Here is a 21,813-nt window from a genome sequence, read left to right on the forward strand (position 1 = left end):
ATATGTTGGTCTACTGTTTTTTTGTGGAATAATGCATTCTTGGCATCCTTAAAAGGTTTCAATATGTTACAAGGTTATCCGGAAAGAAAAAAGCAAAGGGCTAACATATCCATCTGTGCGGCGCTGGCCAGATTGCGGGGTACGTTTTCAGAAAGCACAAGAACTCCTATTAATTGCACTTAACACAACGAACCTTTAGTTTCCCATGAGTTTCATCCTCTGCAGACCAAGGCTTGCTTTTCCTAGAACTAGTTTCAACGGCGCTCCGTCCCTAGTAACTTCAAACAGAGAGGTGCAACAGAGGCAGTGGTAAACACAAACTTTTGGGTGAAAATACTGGTTATGGATAAAAGCATGTGCCTTCTCCATTCTTCTCCGAGATGTTACAACAGCAACACGCTCTAAAACAATTAAGTTACATGCATAATGCTCAAAGAATGTGAGCGATCCTATAACCAGCTTTAAGCCATCTGCTTGATTTCTTCTTTTTTTTTTTTTTCTTGAGGAACATATATAGGAAAGAGAATTCCCCTTTTGTTCCATTACATATAGAAATCTTTTGAAGCTTCCAAAGTTTGGTTTTGGTAAAACTCTGTACTCTTCTATTATTCTGATGTGTAGTCATTCTAAACTATCCCTCATGGTTTCTCAAAAAAAAACCTTCCACATGAAGTATCTGAAAGACAATTGAAACCACTTACCAATATACAAGTAACGTTTTATTTTTATATTCTATCTTCCATTTGGCATAAGCCTTTCGATGTTTGTTTTTTAAACCAGTGAAATATACAAATCACGCAAGACAGAAATATGTACATTAAAAGTACAGAATAAAGGCCATAGAAGATATACATAATATCTGAATGACAAGTAGAATATCTTACATTAAATAGTTTCTTTTAAAAACTAGGATTGTTAAACTCAACTCTCTTCATAAACATGAATCACTAAAAAGGAACAAAATCTGGTTTAGCAAATAAAAAAATTACTTCATGGTTTTTGTATAATAAAAACCAAAAAAGTGACATTTTAAACTAATTAGTGCTTTTTAATTTCAAGATCTTTTGCTTGCAATTCACTGCAACTGAGGGGACGAGAATATCTTCGTGCAATAAATTAAAGAGCCACAGGTGGCGGAGGTCATTGTGAAGGTCACTGAGCCTTGGAGGGTTGCAGGAGATGGGTGTCTTTCCAAACTTCTAAAATAGCATAAATCTGAAATAAGAACACATTTGATGGCACTTTTTGGAAAGAGGTGTCCTTCGCTTTAAAAAAAAAAAAATTTTTTTTTCTAATTAGCTATGTATGCCATGAGCTTAATTTTCCTTATGGACTCAAACAAGTGCTAATAGGCACCAGTTTCCACTCTGCAAATGGAACCATGGCAACACAAACATGGACAATGCTTCTGAGTTTCGAATCTCTCTTCGTTTCCACATCCATGGCAAACGAATAATGCCCTTTCAGGAAAGTGTACAGAGATGGAGGTTGGAGAGAAGGGGGTGGCGCAAGGCCGATAAAAGGAATTTTCAAACCAACATGCATTTCGCAGTAAGACCTTCCAGATTCCTCAGAAACAAGGCTGTTTTGTGATGCTCCCTCCAGGTGTGATCGCTCGCATCGGGGCCGCAGCCAAAGTTCAACCTGGAAAACTTTTGGAAAAATCCCCATTGGATTGCAATGAAGAGTAACAATGCTCTAGATGGAGAAATTGCCTCAGAATAAACTGTAAGTCACTGGCTGCACTGAGATATAATTATATTTATATTTATATATAGATGTGTGTGTGTGCATATATATATGTTATGTACAAAAGACTTTTGAGATATCAGGCACCATTAAACCACACCCCCCCTTATAAATGCAACTGTTCAAGTACACTAGGAACAGCCTTAGGGTATACCTGCAGTATAATAGGAAAAGCTGGAGTGGATAGTCAACACACAGGATCACAAGAGTGAAACGCTTGCAACACCTCTGGGAACTCCATTAGCCATGTAATGTCATTAAAACCTATAAAAAGACTGCTCCTCAAAATAAAAGTTTGAGGGGGAAAAATTCCCTAAGTAGCAAACCGTTTCCCAAGTGGAGCTTGTAATGTTTCATTTCCTGTCCCACAATCAAAGGGACCTACTGGAGCTGCCTTTTGGCCAGCATCACATTGCACCAAGGCCAGGAGGAATCAGAGAGGACCTGGGGTTGAGCGGGAGGGCCGACTTCACTGTTTCCCCCTCGTGCAGGATTTCCGCTCCGGGGCAGGGCTGATCTGCACCCAGTTCAGTTACCCTGTTATTTGGGCTGAGGATCTGTGAATGGAATTCGTTTATTATTTCCATCATTATCATTTATTAACCAAGCATCTCTAAGAAAATTACAGTATAGTTTTTTTAATATTCAGGCCAACCTCCCCACCTCTCTCCAAACGAAAAGGCTAGTACCCAGAATCATTCAGGGATCCTTTTCCAATCTGATAACCTAATTCCTGTAACAGCGTCAGATCAGGATCTTGATATGGGTGTTTTTAAGGCTTTTAACTTCCGGAGCTTTCCTGCCTGTTCCCCAAGTTTCAGTAGCTACTGGTACAGAACCCTGTGCAGATCCAACATTTGAGAAAAAGGAGGCAAATGATATATCTTGGAGGGATGCGAGATTTTTTGCTGTTACTTTTTAAATTACCAGTTTGAAAATGTTTCCAACTGGCAGCCCCTAAGGAAGGGGTGGGTCTCATTTCGTGTTTGTTTCTCTCAAGACCCTTCCACGTGCCCCAGAGCACTGACAATCCATTTTGGTCACAGAAGCTGAATCATGCATAGAGCTGTACCACCCCCTTCCAGCTGGTTGCTACCTGTCCTATATTTGACCCCACAGTGGAGAAAAAGAAAACATCTTTCCTTTCCCTTCTAGATGTGCATACAACTAAGGGTACTTGTAATCCCCCCTCATCCTACACCATCAAAAGAAGTCTTGTCTTACCTTTCCAAAGATGCACAAAATAAATATCTGTCTTGGTTCCCACCCCCCCCCATTACTGTCAAATAATAATTATAATATTAATAATAAACCACAGAGTTCTTAGATGGGAACAGAAAAAAAATGCTTCCGGTTGCAATGCTGGGGGGAGGAGGGGAATAAAACAATATTAAAAGAGAAACCAGAATCACTGTACGTTCTATAAATAAGTGGGTCTGGGAGCGGGGCTGGGTGAGGCGCGGGCAGCGGGCACCCGCTATTTGCACACGAACTGGTCCACGATCTCCGTGCACTTCTTGCACTTGACGTAGCAGCACCAGTGGAACTTGCAGTGGCAGCGCTCCGTCTGCACGGTCTTGAACTGGTCGTAGCCGCGGCCGCAGCACATGAGCTCGCAGCCGTCCATGCCCTCCGACGTCTTGTTGCACAGGCGGCCCTGCGTGCCCAGCGAGCCCGTGCTCTCGTTGCGCACGCAGTAGTCAGGGCTGGGGTCGATGTAGACCAGGTCCTGCGTGGTGGGCGAGTTGAAGCGGCTGTTGACCTGCACCAGCTTGCCCCGGCTGTTGAGCCGCATGGCCGCTGCGCTGTCGTACTTCTCCTTCAGGGCGTCGCCCACCTTCCGGAAGTCGGCCAGCTGCAGCCAGCACGTCTTGAGGCTGCAGGAGCCCGACACCCCGTGGCACTTGCAGGCCACATCGGCCAGGTTGTACACCGTCTGTGGGGAGAGAGGACAGTCAGCGCACCCACTCGCGGAGGAGCCTGGAGCGAGGGAGGGCATGTTCCCAAAGCTCCCCCCATCATTTTCCCCCCGGGAGCAGTAGCCACCAGCTCCCCCAGGGCCCGGCCTAGTTCCTCCTCCTCCTGCGCTACCAGAAGGCAGGTGTTGCCTTCTTCTTCTTCTTCTTTTTTTTTTTTTTTTTTTTAAAGATTTTTTCTTTCTTCATGTAACAGAGAGATCACAAGGAGGCAGAGAAGCAGGCAGAGAGAGAGAGGGAAGCAGACTCCCCGCTGGGCAGAGAGCCCGATGTGGGGCTCGATCCCAGGACCCTGAGATCATGACCGCAGCGGAAGGCAGAGGATTAACCCACTGAGCCACCCAGGTGCCCAGGTATTGCCTTCTTTAAAAAATCTACAAAATAAATGGGCTCTTAACCTCTCATTAGTATACCTCACTGGAAGCAACAACCAACTTTTAAATGGTAACAGGAAAACACTCCAGTTGCTTCTTTTTTCCTCTAGGATAATGTCCTGAACACTGATCCCAGAGACTATCCACAATTCCTGCCTTCCTCACCTGGGTGAATCCCCTCTGCCAGCCTAGGAGGGCAGGGCTAGTATAGTATCTGACCCATCTCACAGAGAGGAAAAGTGAGGGCTATAGAGTTACCCAGGAAGGGAGGGCTGCCAGGATTTGAACCCAGGTGGTTGGGCTCCAAGCTCATGCTCAGTGACGTGCCCATGGGCACCAAGCTGCTAAGCAGGAGGGCGGGGTGCGGGGAGCAGCCCCGGTGGGATCAGCGTTCAAATCTTAGTCACTATTATTATTAGTGTCCCAGGCACTGTCATCAGAGACTTTATACTACTTATCTCATTAAAGCCTCCCAAATAACATTATAATGGATTAGATGATGGCCCATGGCACAGAGAGGGTAAGTGTCCTGCACAGGCCACACAGCTGGAATGTGGAGAAACCAGGTCTGGATCTCAGGCATTCTCACTCCTGGGTCCTGCACAGTTCCTCACCCTTCCCCACACTGTGTAAGAAAGAGCTTCCACACCGGACCTAGGCGGATGTGAGTTTTGTCATAACTGGCCCTGGCATTGAGGCAACTGGCTTTACCTCTCAGAGCCTCCTCTTTCTATCTGGGAAGGGGAACTGTAATGGTACAAACCTCGCAATATTCTTGTAAAGATAAAATGAGGGGATGCGAAGAAAGTGTTACATGGCATATGGGAGGCAATCGGTGAATCTGCTCTTTTTCCAGGGTGATGAGCCCAAGGCATCTGGGTGCTGGTCCTGGGCTCTCACTGGGTCACCTTGGCCTCCCAGTAGCAGCGTCCGCCGTCCTGGCCTCACAGCACCGTGCCCAGCAGTCTGGGAGGCGGTGGCTGCCTATTTATAGTCCCCACTACCCACAGCTCCTGTGCCAGTCACCCTTCACAGTTGGAGTGGTGCTGGCAAGCTGCAGGAGGTCTGTCAAGAACCTAGAGGCTGGAGGGAGCTAGAAGGCGCCTTACACCCAGAACAGCTCCCTTCGTCCTCTAAGGATTCATAAAGGGCTTTTTTTTGTTTTTAAAGGGGGGGCGAGGGCGGGTGGGGGGGAGCCAAATGTACTCCCTTGGCATAAAGAGATTCAGGCACTCAGCTAATGTGTGGAAAGGTTTTGCAAATGTATTTAACCTTTGCTCCCCTTTGAGGAAAAGAAAAAGCTAATGCCCCCAGGCGATTCTAATATGATTTCCTGGCACAGGGTCCAAATCTCCTCCTCCCTTCCCCCACTGTCCTGGAGAAAAACTGTCTTCTCTGCAACCTCATCTGCCAGGATCCAAGCATAGCTCACTGCTCCACTTATAAAACCTACCAAAAGAACTCACTCTCTATTTAAAAATATAGATGGTAAATGACATTCTAATATTAAAGGTGCTTTTCCAACTCCCCAAAACCCCCTATTTCCACTTGGAAATCCCTTGACCTTCTCTTCTTGGTTGCTAAGCCTCTGATCATTTCTCTTCCTGAGAGAAGTCAAAGAAATCCCCTCCATGGATGAAAGTACCCAATATGGGCGCGACGGGCCCGGAAGAGTCAACCACATCTCTCTCTTGGAGGTGTGTCTGGTCTGAGGCCCTGGGCACTGCGGTTTGCTCTGAGTACTGGGATGTGCCCCCCTGTGAGGACAGGGACAAGCTTTATGGGCTCCCACGGGGAGTGGGGTTGACATGTCCATGATGTGGCCTTGGTCAGCTCCAGAGGGGAGAGACAGCAATGGGAGGCTTGAGAAAGAAGCTCTGAAACCGTAAAGTGACCCCTCACAGCACCGCAGGCAAAAATCTACAGAGTTTAGTCCTTTCCCAGCACCTCCACGTTTTTACCATCAATGTGAGAAGCTAGGTTAGCTGGAATTATCTAGATAATCTTTGACTTCTCTGTTCCCCATTTCGTAACATTTACCAATTAAGTTATGATTTATCAAGCACTCACTAAAGGCAGATGCTAAACTCAGCCCTTGGACTGAACCCTGTGAAGCTATTGTTTTACGGGTTGGATAGAGAGAAGCACTGGTAACTTCGTATGACCCCACCCCTGTATGATCCCACTTAGTCCTCACATAATCCCAAGCAATATTTCATGCCATGACCTTCCAAAAGATGTGCAAATGAGGTCACTGAGACTCCTACACGGAAAGGAACAGAACTGGATCTTAACCTAGATTTCTTTAATTCTGCAATCGATAGCCCTTTACCCCTGAGCTGTGACGCATGCGTTTAATAAAAACGTGCCTGGGCTTGTATCTCAATCCATCAATTTTTCCCCCATGGCCATGAAGTGGTTCTCTAGGGCCTCAGTTTCCCAAGCTTTAAAAATGAGGGTGTGTGGTTAGAGGGTTCTAAGACTCCTCCCAGTCCTCTATATTTTACTCTGTGATTATCTTCCCTTTTCCTCACCCCAAAATACAGAAGAGTGAAATCTCTGACCAGAAAGTTCCTGGCACCTACCTTGGGTTCTGTGAAAAAATAATGACCCTGGTTTTCAATGCTGCCAAAGTTAAGAAAAGTTTCACCCCTTCATTTTAAAGCAGCCATAAAGTGCCATGTGTTTAACCGCAGGAAAAAAAGGGTCTTTTTAACTGTTGTGGAGAAGCATCCCACCAGGGGAAGGAAAGAGTGGACCCAGAAGGCTGGTGAGGGCTTGCAAAGCTGGTCTCTCTGGGCCCTTCTGAGGGGCTCTCTCTTCTATCCAGAACCACCCTCGAGTGGCCTGATGGGCAGACCTACAAAAGTCCACACTCCTAAAAATGCCATCGTTTTCCTAGAAAAACCCTTTAAACAGAACAAAACAAAATAAAACCTTCAATCCGTCAGGCCTGCTATCTAATGCCATGGGGAGAGGCAAGGAGAAAGCAAGTGAGGGAAAAGCCAAGTCCTGGAAGCTGAGCTGAGGGCTTTCTCCACTGGGCACCTCCCGGGATAAAGAACTGCCTCTCCCAAATTTAAGCCCAACCACAAACATGTTCCAAGGAGGAGGGCGAGCTTTATTCACATTTTTATTTCTGAGCTGGGCTGGCCAATGGCACTGGGGACTAATTAAAAAGGCAGAGAAAGCTCTTTTTTTTCCGTCCAGCAACTGCAGAAGCACCTTTGCTGGAGGGGGCCAGGCGGGATGATTCACCTCGAGGAGGCCTTTCTGGGGGGGGCGGGGGGGCGTGGGTGTAGGTGGGGAGGGAGGAAGGGAAGGAGGCGGACAGGGGAGCAGCGAAGGGCAGAGTCCTAAAGGGAAAGAAGGGGCCGGACGCCCGGGAGAGCGACCGAGGGGCAGGTACACCTGGAGGGCGGCGCAGGGCCGGAGGACCGGCGGCCGAGCCTGGGGACCCCAGCAGGACCGGAGCGGGCGGCGGGGGCGGGGGCGGGGGATGATGGGGCGGAGCGGGCAGGCGGGGCGGGCGGAGGACTCACCCTGCGGCCGGCCTCGTTGTTGTGCAAGTTCATGAGGATGCGCGCGCTCTCGTACGAGCCCTTGGCGTGGATGCGCTCCCGCTCGCGCGCGTCCACGAACTCCTTGGCGAAGCGGTAGCCGTAGTCGATGTTGTCCCCGCAGCCGCCCCACAGCCAGTCCCGCGGCAGGTCCTTGGGGCGCGCGGCGCGGCTGCAGCCGCAGGTGGACAGCTCGCCCTCGCGGCACGCGCGGCTCATGGCGTTCACCACCCCCGCGGCGCTCACCGCGTACGTGAAGGCCGTCTCGCGGCTGCCTGCGGGCGGGACGCGGGGGTCACCCGGCGCCTGCCGGCGGCCGGGCTCCGAGGGCCCCCGGGGAGCCCCACCCACCCACCCACCCAGCGGCCCGGGGCAGAGGGGCCGGGGGCGCCCCAGCCCTAATACCCACACCCCCGGGGCCGGCCCCCACCCCCAGGGGAGGAGGCAGGACAACCGCCCAACACTCGGCGGCCGGCGGCAAGTGACAGGAGCAGCAGACCCCCCACACACCCACACACACACCTTTACTCTTGACACTGAAGCGGCCACAGCGCTCAGGCGGCGCTGGACTGGTGTTTCCTCCAGCCCCTGAAAATCTTGGAAAACTTACTTCCCAAAACGCACGTGAAAGAAGTCATTGAGGGAGAACAGAACGTGGGGAGACCTCCTTACGCTTATGTTAAGGTCTGGTGTCATTTTCATGTCGAATTACCTCAGGCGGGAGCACAGAATTTGCTAGGCTTAGGGCCTCTGAAAGTCTCCGGCCCTGGAATCCTGGAACCCAGAGGCTGCAAGCAGCCCTACTGGGGGGCGCGGGGGGGGGCGCCTCCCCCCTTTTTTCCATCAGGAGGCACAGGGTGCCTGTCTCAGGCTCTTGACGTCCCCAGAGGACATTTCTAAACCTGTTCCTAGAGTATTAGAGTGAAACTTGCCCCTTCTTCAATCCCAAGCTGATGGGTCTGATATTTCTTCCAGAAGATGGAGGTCTACTTCTAACAGCCTGCTGTCTTTTATGCGACTTCTGCAAACCACACCCCCACCCACAGCCTTAGCCTCAGAGCATTAGAATAAATAACAAGAAAGAAGAAACCACAATCTGAGGGGAAAAGAAGAGTCTTCCTCTTCCTGAAACCCTGTACAACACTGATAGAGGAGTCCCATTCATCGGGAGGAAAGTGGAGGCAATCGCAGACTACCTCAACTCCCACTTGTACATGGAGACGTTTCTGTGTGTAACAAGAAGCCACTTAATAGAAATGTGGTACCAGAGAGAAAGGGTTAACACCTTGCCCGCTGAAGCTGGGGTGTACTGGGGGGTAGGGGGCTCACTTTCTTCAACTATAAAATAAGTATTGAACTAGATGCCTGGGCAGGAAAAAAGGCCACTTTTGGTGTTGAAATCCCTGTACCAGAGTAAGTTTTTCTGACACTTAAAGAGCTTCCTAACAATCTTTGGTGGGGGGGGGGGGGTAACAGCAGCAGAACAGCTGACAACAGGACCCCACCCCAACCAGAAGGGTCCGTTTGAGGAGGACGGCTATACCATTCCAGGATCCCGCAGGCTGCCCTCTCTGGGACTCAGTCTCCACACTTCAATCCACAGACATGTGTGATTCCTCCTTCCAGGAATAGCGAAGGTTCCCAGCTACCACAGACCTTCCCTCCCACAATTTGAAAAAAAATGAATAATTTGAGGAGCGTGTTGGTGGTTGGCAGGAGGATCCAGAAAGTTCCTAAGGGGTGTTCCGTGTATCTAACTCAAATGAGAGAGGCAGGGCACATCAGGGAGTGGAGAGAAATGAGGCGAGCAGACAGATTCTGGGGAGTTACTGGAGGATTAATACTGATAGTACAGAAAAATTTGTGGCCCCAGATGGGAGACATGTAGAGTAAGGCAGCCACTAGAGGAAGAGAGATAAAGAGTCCTGCGGAGATAGAAGAACATGAGGCACTGTCTTTCGAGGAGACGGCGCATAAAAGGGCTTTTATACAAAACACAATAATGCTGCTTTTTTCATGGATCTACCTTGAGCATTTCCTTTTTTTTTTTTTTTTTTTTTTTTTTTTCCTTTGCCCTGGCACCCAAACCTGGTCAGAATCTCTTTAGCTCATTGGTCCCTGCAGGGAAAAATGTCAGTTTGAAAAGTGCTCTTTGGCTAATAGCCTATGGACGCAGCCATCAGTTCAGTTCGGGTTCCCTCCCTGTGAAATTTACCTCTCTTCAGACCCTCACACCCCTTAAAAATGGAGCCTTTCTTATATATCTTTTCACAGTGTGGAGACAAAGAAGAGACGGAGACAAAAGCTGGAGGAAAGGATAGCGGTGATGAAAAATGAGAAAGTTTCCGAAATGAGGAGTGGGCCCTTCACTGGCCAATTGTATACAGCGCCTCCCAGGCAACTAGCACCCTAGAAAAATGAGTCAAAGAGGGATGGAAGTAGCAGCCTGAGTTTCTCAGACACTGGCCCCAGCACAGGGTCAGATTCTCACGAATTGCTCCCCATGTCTCTGGTTGTACTTAGTGCTCTGGAGTGAGTACACACACACACACCCCTTGCAACATCAAAGGTGCCTTAAATTTTCCCTTAGCTCCTTCTCTTCAAACAGACTCATAAATAGAAAAGTGAAAGCCAAGTTAATTTCCCACTGTTAGGGTTGGGTCCGTGTTCCCCTTCCACAAAAATCTATTCTAGTTTTTCTTCCCTCCATCTCTTTTTTAAATAAATAGAAGAGAGGGCCCCATGTTCCTCCGGAAGCCCAGCAGCAGCTTCCTGCTGTAAGACCCCAGGAACCTGGGGGACTTTTGGCAAAGGAGGTTAGGGTGGGCTCTCAGATGCCCAGGACATGGGTAAACTTGATGCTAGTATCTTAGCAGGGTGCCCCAGGAGGAAGTTCGATTCCCACCCACTCGCCACCAACCCAGATGGGAGTACCGCACAGCTGAGGACCAGACAGGGTATTTGCAAGGGACAATTAACTATAAGCCTTTGTACCAAAGGTTCTGCTTGTTCCCTGAGGAGGCAGGCTCTTTGAATCTTGGACCACATTTTAAATAAATCTCCAGCAGAACTCAAATCCACTTAGCAAATGATAGCTTATTCTGAACATTTTGGCCCAACACAGGCTACATAGGAAGACGAGAAGAGGATCTTAAATCAAAGCCCTGTTCCAGTGACGACACAGAAAAACCGTTCCAATGGCTGTTTTGCTTCCTGGTTACCCATCAAAAATGTATGGCTTGTGCAAACTCAAACACACGCGGAAAAGTGCTCCCAGAGTTTGAGAGGGAGGCAGTTTAGGGGGAATACATAAGGCCAAGGTGAGAAGGGAAAGCTGACAACTTACCATTCTGATATGTTGTGAGCTTGCTCACAAAAAGGCAATGCAGAAGGGCATCTCCACCACCCCACTACTTTACTAGATAGGGCAGTCCACGTTCAGGGCAGGCTCCTGTGTTCCTGCCGCTTAACTCCTGGATTCGGATCCCAGTATACACATTAGCACATTTTAATCATTAACAGGAAGGACAAAGCCCTATGAAACTGCAGGCTGAGAGTCGCAGACCATTTTGCCATTCAATCAGAGGAATGGCTTCCAGTCCTGTATTATTTTAGTATATGAAGTCGCTTGGCTTCTTGGCTCAAACATCCACTGACAACTCTTTTTTGTTCTCAATGAATGCACTTTTCAGGGTTTTTATAAAAGCATTTTATCCATCCGTGACGGATATTAAGCCAACTTTTTTTTATCTTCAGTCCGTCTAAACAGTTAATTGCTTTGATAAATGGCTTCTTATTTTAGGAATCACCGCGGTCATATTAATTATAAGGGCTTGTTTGCATAATACTAAAGGGACCTAAAATATTCACACTAGAAAACACACACAGGATCCCATCTGTCAGATAGTATCCTATGCTATTAAACCAAACCAGAAGCAGACAGAGTCTCCAAATTCTTTGCCTTTGGCCCCATTTTAACGCCACCTCCTCCCTGCATGCACTATCAAGTTCAAGGATGCGTTTAACCTAAAGAATCTGACTGCGAGCAATACATTTAAGACTTTTTTTTTAAGTCTCTAGGTTGGGATCCGAAGCATGTGCTTGTGTGTCAATAGCCAAAATCACAATGTAAATGGGATCACTCCTAATTAAAATTCTTTCTGGGCCTAAAAATAAAGCTTTTAACATATATATCTCTATAGCCTCAGGAAACATCTATATTAGGAAAATTAAAACCTTATTCACTCCCAACGTAGCCAGCATTCGAAAGATGACAGTATTTAGTTTGATGCGTGGGCCATTTCAATTGTGGCTTAAGAGACTTCTAACCGTTAAAAGAGTTTTGAAGTTTAAAAGGATATAAATGACTCATCTTTCCTCACCTCCTTTTGAGAAACCGAAATAAGCGTTCTGCTTCTCTTCCAAACAGAAGGCATTTTTTAAAAAAGTGCAGTGTTCAGAAAAATGAAGGTGTCTCTGATGCTTCCCTTCTGATTTGACTAAAGAAGCCCCCAAACTTATTATTATCAAGGTGTGGGAACAGGAATTAAGGCCAGGGGCAGTAGTGAGGAAGATTCCGGAAGACTCCCCCCACCCTGCGCTCATCCAGCTGGAAGACTCCGTCCTTAGCAAGCTCCTAAGTGCTCGCAGAAGCCCGTCTTCAGGAGAGGGCTTGATCTGCATTTAACCAGCTGTTGCACAGTGTCCTACCTATCTGCATGACCCGGCCGAACACAGAGGTGTTGTCCACGGTGCTGCAGTTCCAACGCCGATGCCGGAACTGATACTGGCACTCCTTGATGCCCGTCTTCGCGCCTTCTCCAATGTACTGCATGTGGTCTTGGTACAAGTGGCACAGTTTCTTCTGTCCTTGAGAAAGTCCTGCCAGCTGGCTGCAGAGAGGCTGTGCTCCTATGATATATACTTCTGACATCTGAACAGGGTTATTCATACCTAGCGACCTAGAAGGGGTGGGGGGAGATGTGCATTCAAGATTTACGTGAACTCTCGAGGTAGGCCCCCTGAAAGCATGTCAGCGAGACAGAGTTTTCAGCACACAGATGCTTTTTCTCTCCTGCTTGTCCTCATGACAAAGTAGGAGAAGGGCTTCATAAAACTTCTCTGTTTAAACTGCGTTCAGAAAACGGAGGTATTGTACAGTCCCCACCCCGCCATCTGGCTCCTCAGTTAGGTTTTTACTCCCTTCCTTGCCCGGGTTGCCATCTACCTGAACCCACATTTCCGAAATGGGGGAGATGGCGGTTGGGGGGACGGGCCTCTGACATTAGAGAAAGGGGACTCCCTTTGCCCCACAAATTGGACGGATCTGCCTTGAAAACGTATGCATGTGAAAGCAGACAGAATTAGACACGGGGAAGAGGAGAGAGGAGCTCCTTTTGACCGGTGCAAGAATTGGGACACAAGTAGAGAGACTGAAGAAAATTCACCAGTTTCTGGACATTTTAAAAGGGCCCCTTATGTGATTGTAAAAGACCCAAGACAGGGTATCCAGTGAACACAAGTCATGTTTGACAGTCAGAAGAAACGCTGTTCATTTACAGGGAAAAAATACCCAGAACGCCGTCAAAAATAATCCTTTGGATACACTGCAGTCTATCTACAAGGCCCCTAACCAGAGAGAAACGCTCGTTTAAGGACATTTGACTACTTCAGGTTCACCTCCTTTTGATCAAATTTCTAGCCCCATATTTCCCCACTTGGAGTGCAGCTGTCTTCCTAGAACACTCTGCCTGCCTCAGACCCTGAAGGTTAATAACCTCGAGTGACAGAAAATAAAAGCTGGAACTCGCTTTTACTACCTAGAGGTGGCAAAAGTAAATTTTATAGATAGGCTTACAATTATTAGAGAAGTGAATTTCGGTGCCCTTTTATTACATGATGTACTACAAGCAGACATCTGAACAAGGGCCTCATAGAAAAAAAGGGTAGATTTATAGGGTCCCATTCCCTACAGAGCTAAAGACTAAGCTTGACGATATTAACAAGTTAAAAGAAAATTCTGATTTCCAGATATATACACAAAATATATTATAGACATATGTATCACATAAAGGCACTCAGACTCACGATTCAGCTTTAAATACTGCAGCATCGTACCCACGAATCTTAGAAAAAAGAAAATCAAACAAAGAATATGTACTTAGAAGGAACTTACCACCAAGAATTGGCTTCTATTACAACCTGGGCGAAGGAGAAAAATATGGCCAAAGCCATTAGGAAGAACTTGGAAGACATTGCACTTCCAGCCGTCCCCAAAGCAACTCCTGGGTTTAATATTCCAATCGACTTCTGGAGAGGGAAGAAAGGAGCAGATGTTTATTGCCTCTCAGATAATTTTCAAGCATACAAGTTTAAACAACGGAAGCATCCGGGGTCTCTTAAGTTTACTGTTGATTGACTGCGCTTCTCCTCCGTGAGTTTTTTGATGGCAAGATATAGGCAGTTTCTTTTTCCAAATTAATCCACCCACGCAACCTCACCAGGAAATCTGATTTCGCTGGGATCCTGCGCGCGGGGCACGCCAGCGATTACAAACATGTCTCAATGCTGTTGAGTCAAAGCCCCGCTGCCAAGCGCTGCCTCTTTCCTGCTCGTTCGCTTCCCGCACCCCCTCGCTCCCCTCTAGTCCGCGCTGTGCTGGGTCCCTCCTCGGGAATTCACTCGGGAACCCGCAGCCACCCTCGTCCGCTCTCCGACCTGGGCCGAGCAACAAGTGGAGCCGGAATTAATTCCATGGGCGAGAGGAGCGCGAAGGCTAGTGGAGCACGCCGCCGGCGGCTGCGGAGGAGGCGGGGTGGCCGGCGCGGGGGTGGGGGTGGGGGTGGGGGCAGGACGCGGGAGGGAAGGGCAGGGGGTGGGGGGCGAGGCCCCGGGGAGCGGCGTGCGCGAGAGTGCCCAGCTGGGAAATGCAGTTCGGAATTAACAGCGTATGTTTCCTAATCAGTTTACAGGCCGCTTTGGGGGAAGCCACTTCCAGAGGGGGAAGGGCAGCCTGGGTTTCCTTAGGACACTATTCAACCAGATTGGAGTGGGGAGGAGATGGGGGGCCCTGGGGATAACGGGGAGAGAGACCTGCTCTCTCAACCCAGGAAACAGGAAAACAGTGCCCCCTCCCCTGCCTGCGGCCTCCTCTGGCCACTCTGCACACCCCCGAGAAGGGGAGAAGGGCTAGCACCCCTGAGGCAAATAGGGGATCTGTGCTGGGAGAGGATCCCTTCCCTACCCTCCCACAAATTCTGATTTTTCATTTTCCTCTTTCTCCCGCCCCCCTTCGGTCCCCACTCCTGACAGCTGCCACGGAGAAAGAGCAAAGGAAACCACGGGGGGCTCCAGTTTTCTTTGGTCTTGGTCTGGACTTGTCGGCCACTTCGCCATCGCGGCCCTGTGAGCTTGGCCTTAGAACACCTCCGCCCCACCCTCCAGCCCAATTCAGACTCGGTTCGGTTAAGTCCCGAACGGTGAGAGTGCAGGGCAAGGCCACCGCGGGTGCCAGTGAGCCCTCGGTGGGGCCAGAGATGCGCCGGCTCCCGCGCCGCGGCTGAGCCCCTGGATTCCAGGGAGCAGAGAGGGCCCCGGCGGCGAAGATTCCCGTTGTGAAGAATTTCGGGGGCAGGGGGCGGCCCTGGGAGCTTTCGCGGCCGTTCTCCCACCCCCCCACTGGTGACTTGTCCACCTGTAGGCGGCGGGGGCGCGACACAGTGGCCCGTGTGGGAGGGAAGAGCGGGTTTCCAAAATCCCCTTTTACGTTTCTGTTAAGTGTAACCCGGCTGCGCTGCACCGCCCGCAGCCCGGAGGGAGCCCCTTCCTCGGGAAAGGAAAGGTGAGCCTTCTTCAGGGGGCCGAAGGGCCTGGAAAGTGCGCCGTCAAAGGGACCGAGGGGACCTAGGCAGCCTTGGAAAAGCGAGGGGGCCCAGGAGCGTGCCAAGGCTTTTCTGTGCCCGCCGTCCTTTTGACCAGACAGCTCGGGGCTTCTCCAAGAGGAAACGCTTATGTGGTCCCCCGAGCCCGCTAACCAGGGCTCTGAGCCTTTGGCCCACTCATTCTCCAAACGCCGCAAAGCTAGGGGCGCATCCCGGAGAACAGAAACCTGGGGTTTCCCCAGCCGAAGATAGAGAAGGCTCGGTCTCGCTCCCCACCCCCGCCCGAAGTGTCAAGTTTCCTCCAGGGGAGGGAGTGGGCTGCGAGGTCTGCCTTCGCGCGCGGCCCAGGCTGCAAAATCGACTCCCACCCCCCTCCGCGGCCAAGGCCGCGCACGCACACACACTCACAACACACCCATGCACATTCACACACTCGAACGCGTTCAATAGACACACACGCACCGACGTGCTTCCGAGACGCGGGCGGAGATGGCTGCTGGCCGCGCGCACTTTCCGAGCTTCCCGACGGGCGGGGCACGCGGGGAGGGGCGCGGGCAGCAGAGAAATTGATAACAGATTCGGCGGATTACAGCGGATCTCTTTGTTAGAGGCGAAGCCACACAACAGAACCGATTTTGGGCCCGATGACCCTAGGGAGAGTCTGCCCATTCCTAACTGGGAGTGGGTCACTGGGTCTCCGAGACTCGGGTCTCCCCAGCTCCAGATTAGGGGTAGGCCAGAGGTGTCCCAAAGGGGAACCGCCAGGAGAGCCCTGAGAGTCGCGTCTCCACTTAACCCCGCGTGCTTGCCCGGAAACACCTTGGCCCTCTTCCCGCTCCAATCCCCGTGCAACCCAAAAAAAAAGGCCCCACAAGTTTGAAGGACTGAAAGAACCCACAGCGAACTCACTAATAAATGCATCGACTCTGAAGGGTAAACACCCTTGCCTGTTTACCAAGAGATCTGATCCCAAAAGACAGTACGAAATGAGACCTCTCCGGAGACGGTCACACCGGGGGTAAAACAAAAGTTCTGGGCAGAGACTGAGTTTACTAAAGAACGGGCTAAATGTTTTCGAACACTTTCAGAGCCACGAAAAGCCCGCTTATGTAAGGTCCTCAGAATCTGTTCCTAGCATGCGATGGGGTGGAGGGCCCCGGGCGCTTGAGAGTTTCTATCGCAGGGGAGGGGTGAAGTGGGGGTAGGGCATTCGTGCTCCCCAGTTTCCAAAGCCAGAGCAGCTCAACGCAGTGACGCTTATTCTGTCTCTCCTCCAAAGCCTCTGCATTGGATTGAAGGTGTTCCTAAACCACCTTTATCCACTGGGGTGCAGGCTGGGGGTGATGAGGGGTGGGAGACAGGAAACCATCACTCTGGTTAGATGAGGTTCCCAAGCCACAGAGCCAGCGGGTCTGAGCCAGCGCCCAGCACCCAAGTCCTCAGCTCTGTGGCCCCTAAAGAGAGATTCTGCAAAGGCAGGAAGAAGATTCTCGACCCTCACCCATGGGCGCTACCTTATTTGGTCTGGGCATCCCCTTCCACTCGGTTTTTTGAGTCTAGGTTCCCCCAGGTCTGGGAGGATGAAAATGAAGGGGGAGACCAGCTAGGAGTCAGAAGTGAGTTTGACCTGGGCTCGTGGTGGCTAAAAAGATAGGAAACTCCAACAATCCCTGCTCTTGGTAGGAAATAAACTTTGTTTTCCCAACTGTGATCTCTTCCTAAAGGAGAGAAACAGAAAATTGTGGGAGACAAAAGGCTGCAACCGCCAAGTTGGGACGCCCTGCCCCAGGAAGTACCCAGAGAGAAGAGGGAGCCCAGGGGGCTGAGCCTGGTGAGGCCCACGGGAGGTCCGCTTTAAAGGGGGAGCAGAGGAGGACATAGGGCTCCCCTAAGCCTCTAGCCTGGGCTCAGAGGGATCGAAGCAGTCCTTCACCGCCTTGTTGTGTCCACAGCGCTGCGTGTGTGTTGTGTGTACGTTTGGGGTGTGGGAAGCCCTAGAGAGAAGGTGGAGGGAGCTCTTTGCGCCCAGTGATCAGTGCAAGGACTGCCTCGGCTCTGGACTGAACAAGGAGGCTCCAAAGGAAGAGCGGTGGCCAAGCCCGGCTGTTCCCTGTCTCCCCACTTCCATCCCAGGACGAGTCTCTTCAGACTTCAATACCTTCTCTTCTCTCTCTCTCTCTCTCACACACACACACATCACTTACACCTTCTCACACAGGTTAACCTCCAAGCGCAGGCTCTCGACTTTATCCAGAGGAAGAGCAGAATGAAGGAGAAAGAAAATTGAAGATCACTTGAACCCCCACCCTTCAGGGACAGTTTCAACTCCGCTTTTTAATAGACGAAGAAATTGAGGCCGAGAAAGAGAAAGCAACACTTGTCTCCCACAGAGCAGGGGTGGGAGCGCCCAGGCCGTACCCTAGGCCTTCCCTAGGCCTTCTTAGGGCGACGCTCCTGTTCCTACGCCCCGGGGACGAGGTAAACCCTCCTCTCTCCGAAGTCCCGTTTGCTGGATCGGACCCCTGGCCCCATCTGTACTGCGGCGGATACGCAGAGCAGCTTGTTCCCTGGGGGCCTCTGTGGGGCCCTCGAGAGGGAGAGGTGGACCTGGTGGTCGGGAAGGACGAGCGGAGCCCGAGGTGGGAGGCAGAGGCGAGCAGCTGACTGCCCACCCCAAGGAGCCGACTCCCAGGCGTCCTACCTCGAGGCAGCCAACAGGGGGCAGCCGGCACCGCACTGCGAGCGTGAAAAGGCAGCGGGAAGAGCTGAGCTCGGTGCGCGCGATGATAACCCCTTGTGCACCGGGGCGCTCCGGTGAGGAAAGGGAAAGGCCAGGGGCTCTCGGGCCAGTCCTCCTGGGGGAGGGTCCTCCTTTGTGGGGCCCGGCGGGACTAAGGCTCTCTAGTAAGCCCAAGACTGGAGAACAACTGACCCTTTACTCCCCTCGCTCCCCACACACAGGACAGGGATCTACACACTCGGACACAGTTTACAAGGCGTCTCCACAGCTTGCGCGCTTTCAGCCTTGCCCCCACGAAACTCCCCTGGCAGAGGCTGTCTAGAAACGAAATCTCCATATCAGGCTGGGGCAGCAGCGAATCTTGGCGGGAGGGCAGGGGCTGAGGAGATGCGATCCCACTCCTGGCTCCAAGGGACTTCCAAACAGAGGGTTGTCCATTTAAAAACGGGAGAGGAGAAGGGGCCCCGACGCCAAACTGGAATTGGAGAGTAAAACAAGGCCCCGGGGGGCTCCAGATCTCGGGTTCTTTTTAAAACTTTTTTTGGGAGGGCGAGCGGGAATTTGTTTGCTTTAGGAAACATCTTAATTCTAATCCCAGCCTTATTTTCTAGAAAAGTAAAATGGGAGAGGATCAAGAAAAGTGAAAATTAAGGATCGAAGCTTGGAGGACAGAGAGAGGAGAAGTTGTTTGGAAAATAACAAGTTCTATTGCAGGAAGAAATGTTAACTTTTCGCAAAAGTGAACTCCCGGTGACCCTCGGAGTGTGTGACTCGGCTTTAACATACAACTGACAATTAAAACAAACAAGAGTTCACAAACTGCCCCCCGCCCGCTCTCCCAAAGCGGAGGCCCAAATGTTTCCAAAGGACACGGCAGATTCCGCGCAGGGGGCCAGGGCGCGCTCTCTCAGAGGACTGGATTAGAGCCACCACTGCCAACACTCCCCGCCCCCATCACCCCGGCAAAGTGCCGGAGCTCACCCAGTGGCGGCTAATAATGCTAATAACGCGACCCGGCTCCCGCGCCAGGGTGCGCACTGGCCCCCCACTGGGCACTCTTAAAGGCACCCGGGCCTGCAGCGCTGGGATTCCCCGGCCCGGACGAGCCTGCAACCTGGCCTCCCGCAACAGAGGACGAGGGGAGAGGGGGCGGTGCACTGCTCTGGGGTGTAGGCTCCTAGTCCTGCCGCCCGGTCTCCCACCCAAGGAGTCCTCCTCCCCTTTCCGAGCCCCGGCCACACACCCTCTTGGTGCCCGCGCAGTGGGCGCTTCGTAAATATTTGTTGAATTGAATCATTATCCTGTTACTGAAATATACATAGTAAATTACACTGATGTTTCTTAGGGCAAGAACAAAGTCCTCGGTGAACCGCTCTCAGTTCTTCTGTCCTGGCTCTTCCTCACTTTTCCTCCAAAGTCCAAAAGGCTTGCGGAACTTTTGGTGGGACAAGAAGTCTCCCGGGAGACAGAGGTAGTGCGCGAGGGTGGGCGGGTGGGCGAAGGGGTAGGAGCGCCTGCCAGCTATGCAGGAGTTCTAGCTTCTGGAGGCAGCAGAAGAAACGGAAGGATAGGAAGAGGTATGTATGCGGGGGGTTGCGGGGGCGGGGGGGGGGGAGTTAGTTAACTTCCAAAAGAAAAAAAGTGAAGAAAAAAAAAAAGTGGCGAGCGTCGACAGCGCACAGAACACCTACCTTCATGGCGAGGGGGAGGGGACGCGGCCGCGGGGAGGAAGTCGCCACCAGAGCGAGGGCAGCCGAGGAATCCGAGCGGAGCGGCCGGGTTAAGCCTGGGGGGACGATCCCGCGCAGAGCTTCGGGCTCCTCCTGGGCGCGTCCGGCAGGCGCAGGAAATCGGTGGCGAAGCGGTCACTGGCGCCCGAGTCCGAGGGCCCGAGCCGGAGCAGCGCCGGGATGCGCCCGGGAGCCGAGGGGGCGCCGAAGCCCGCCGACCGGCAGCAGGGGCAAAGCCGAGCCGGCGCGCAACAAGGGAGCCGCGGGTCCGGCGAGGGCGTGCAGGCGACTGTTCCTCGGCGAGGCGCTCCCTCTCCAACGTCCATCAGCGACGGCGGTAATTAGGGCTTTCCAACCCCAAATGTGGGCGTGATTGTGCAAAAGACTTTACAACAAATAAAAAAAAAAAAATTCTTCACAAGAGGGTGAAAAAAATGCCCCACTACTCAACTCTGGCCCGGGGCGGGGGCGGGGGCGATCCGGGCGCCCAGGTGCCCCCAGTTCATTCACACCACGGATTCTGCAAACTCCCGGCGGCTCACGCCTCCTGATCTCCAGCTCCTCCTCTCCAAGTCTGTGGCCGAAACGTCTGCTTCCAGGCGCTGATCCTGCGGCCGCGAGTGAGTGTGTGGACGTCTGTGTACACACACAGACACACACCCACCCCCCACCCACCCCCCCACACACTGAAGCTTTGGGGCCACAGAACAATCAGGCGCGCATGGCTTTTTCTCCGGGAGATGCCGCTGAAAATGCACAAGTCGCCGTCCGGACTACAAGAGTCTGAGCCAAGTTTTGTCCTTTCATTTTAGGGTTTGGCAAAAAGGGGGCGCAAAATGGGTAAAAGTCGTCCCTCGAACGCTCTGCGCGGCGGTTTCGGGGGCGATGAGCGATTGCCCCGGGGGAGACACTGGCTCCCCCTCCCCTCTTTCTCTCTTCGGGTTAATCCCCGTCTTTCCCCCGCCTTCCCTAGGCGAAGGGCGAAGAGGGGCGAGAGCACCGCGGGCGTGGGGCTGGGGAGGGGCGAGGGCCAGGGGCTCCGCGGCGGCCCTTCAGCTCTGGCGGTCCATGGCTGGCGCGGCTGCCCACCTCCTCGTTTGGCGCCGGGGCCCGAGGGGCGGGCTGGCGAGCAGGCGGGCGGCGGGCGGTCGGGGACGCGGCGCGGCGGCGGCGGCGGCGGCGGCGGCGGGAGGAGCTCGCTCGGCAGCAGCCGCACCGAACCGGACTCTGGGCGGCGGAGGCGGCGCCTTGGAGCTCGCAGCAACCTTCCACGCGATCCTGCGCCCCGCAGCCAGACTGACCCGCCGCAGGGACCGCGACCCCCCCCACCCACCCCCGGCCCTCCTAGCCAACTGCCTCACTCTCTCTCCCTCTCTCCGGACTCCTCTTTCCCCTGCTGTTCTTAGAGGGAAAAAAAAATTTTTTTTTTTAAGTTGAAGAACCAAAGGCGGCTGGAAAGAGAGAGGGAAGGGGGGAGAAAAGAAAGAAAAAACTCAACTTCGCCTATGCGCATGCGTGGTGAGGCCGGCCTATGACAAACTCCGCAGGATTTTAAAGCTGTACCACGGCTGGGGTGCAGGGGGGTGGAATACGCTCCCTGCTCGAGCCCCCTTCTCTGGGCTCCCCATCCCCCAGGCATCTGCTGAAAGAGAGAGGTCCACTCTGCAGCGGCTGCCTGCCCGCCGCCCGGCTGGCCGTATGCGATCTTCCAAAGCCGCCCACCCTCGGGAGGATGAACCCCAACTTCCCGGTCTGGACTCCTTGGCTCGCGGGTCCCGAGACGCTCCCACTGGCGCTGCAGGGG

The 21,813-nt window shown here is 52.1% G+C and overlaps 1 protein-coding gene across 3 annotated transcripts; it reads right to left on the minus strand.

Annotated features, from left to right (window-relative positions):
• Window positions 1–697: 697 nt before the first annotated feature.
• Window positions 698–21,482, minus strand: WNT5A (Wnt family member 5A). Of its 3 annotated transcripts, none has more exons than XM_059161214.1 (5): window positions 19,971–21,482; window positions 13,835–13,968; window positions 12,370–12,620; window positions 7,642–7,934; window positions 698–3,685 (listed from the first exon to the last, which is right to left on the minus strand). In XM_059161214.1, exons 1-5 carry the CDS (start codon window positions 19,974–19,976, stop codon window positions 3,227–3,229), a joined length of 1,143 nt encoding a protein of 380 aa, XP_059017197.1. In that variant the 5' UTR covers window positions 19,977–21,482; the 3' UTR covers window positions 698–3,226. The 3 variants fall into 3 exon arrangements, with proteins under 3 accessions (XP_059017197.1, XP_059017198.1, XP_059017199.1); XM_059161215.1 differs by lacking the exon at window positions 19,971–21,482 and adding an exon at window positions 16,002–16,039; XM_059161216.1 differs by lacking the exon at window positions 19,971–21,482 and adding an exon at window positions 14,377–14,510.
• Window positions 21,483–21,813: the final 331 nt, after the last annotated feature.

Source organism: Mustela lutreola, chromosome 2 (assembly GCF_030435805.1).
Source record: "Mustela lutreola isolate mMusLut2 chromosome 2, mMusLut2.pri, whole genome shotgun sequence".
Taxonomy (NCBI): domain Eukaryota; kingdom Metazoa; phylum Chordata; class Mammalia; order Carnivora; family Mustelidae; genus Mustela; species Mustela lutreola.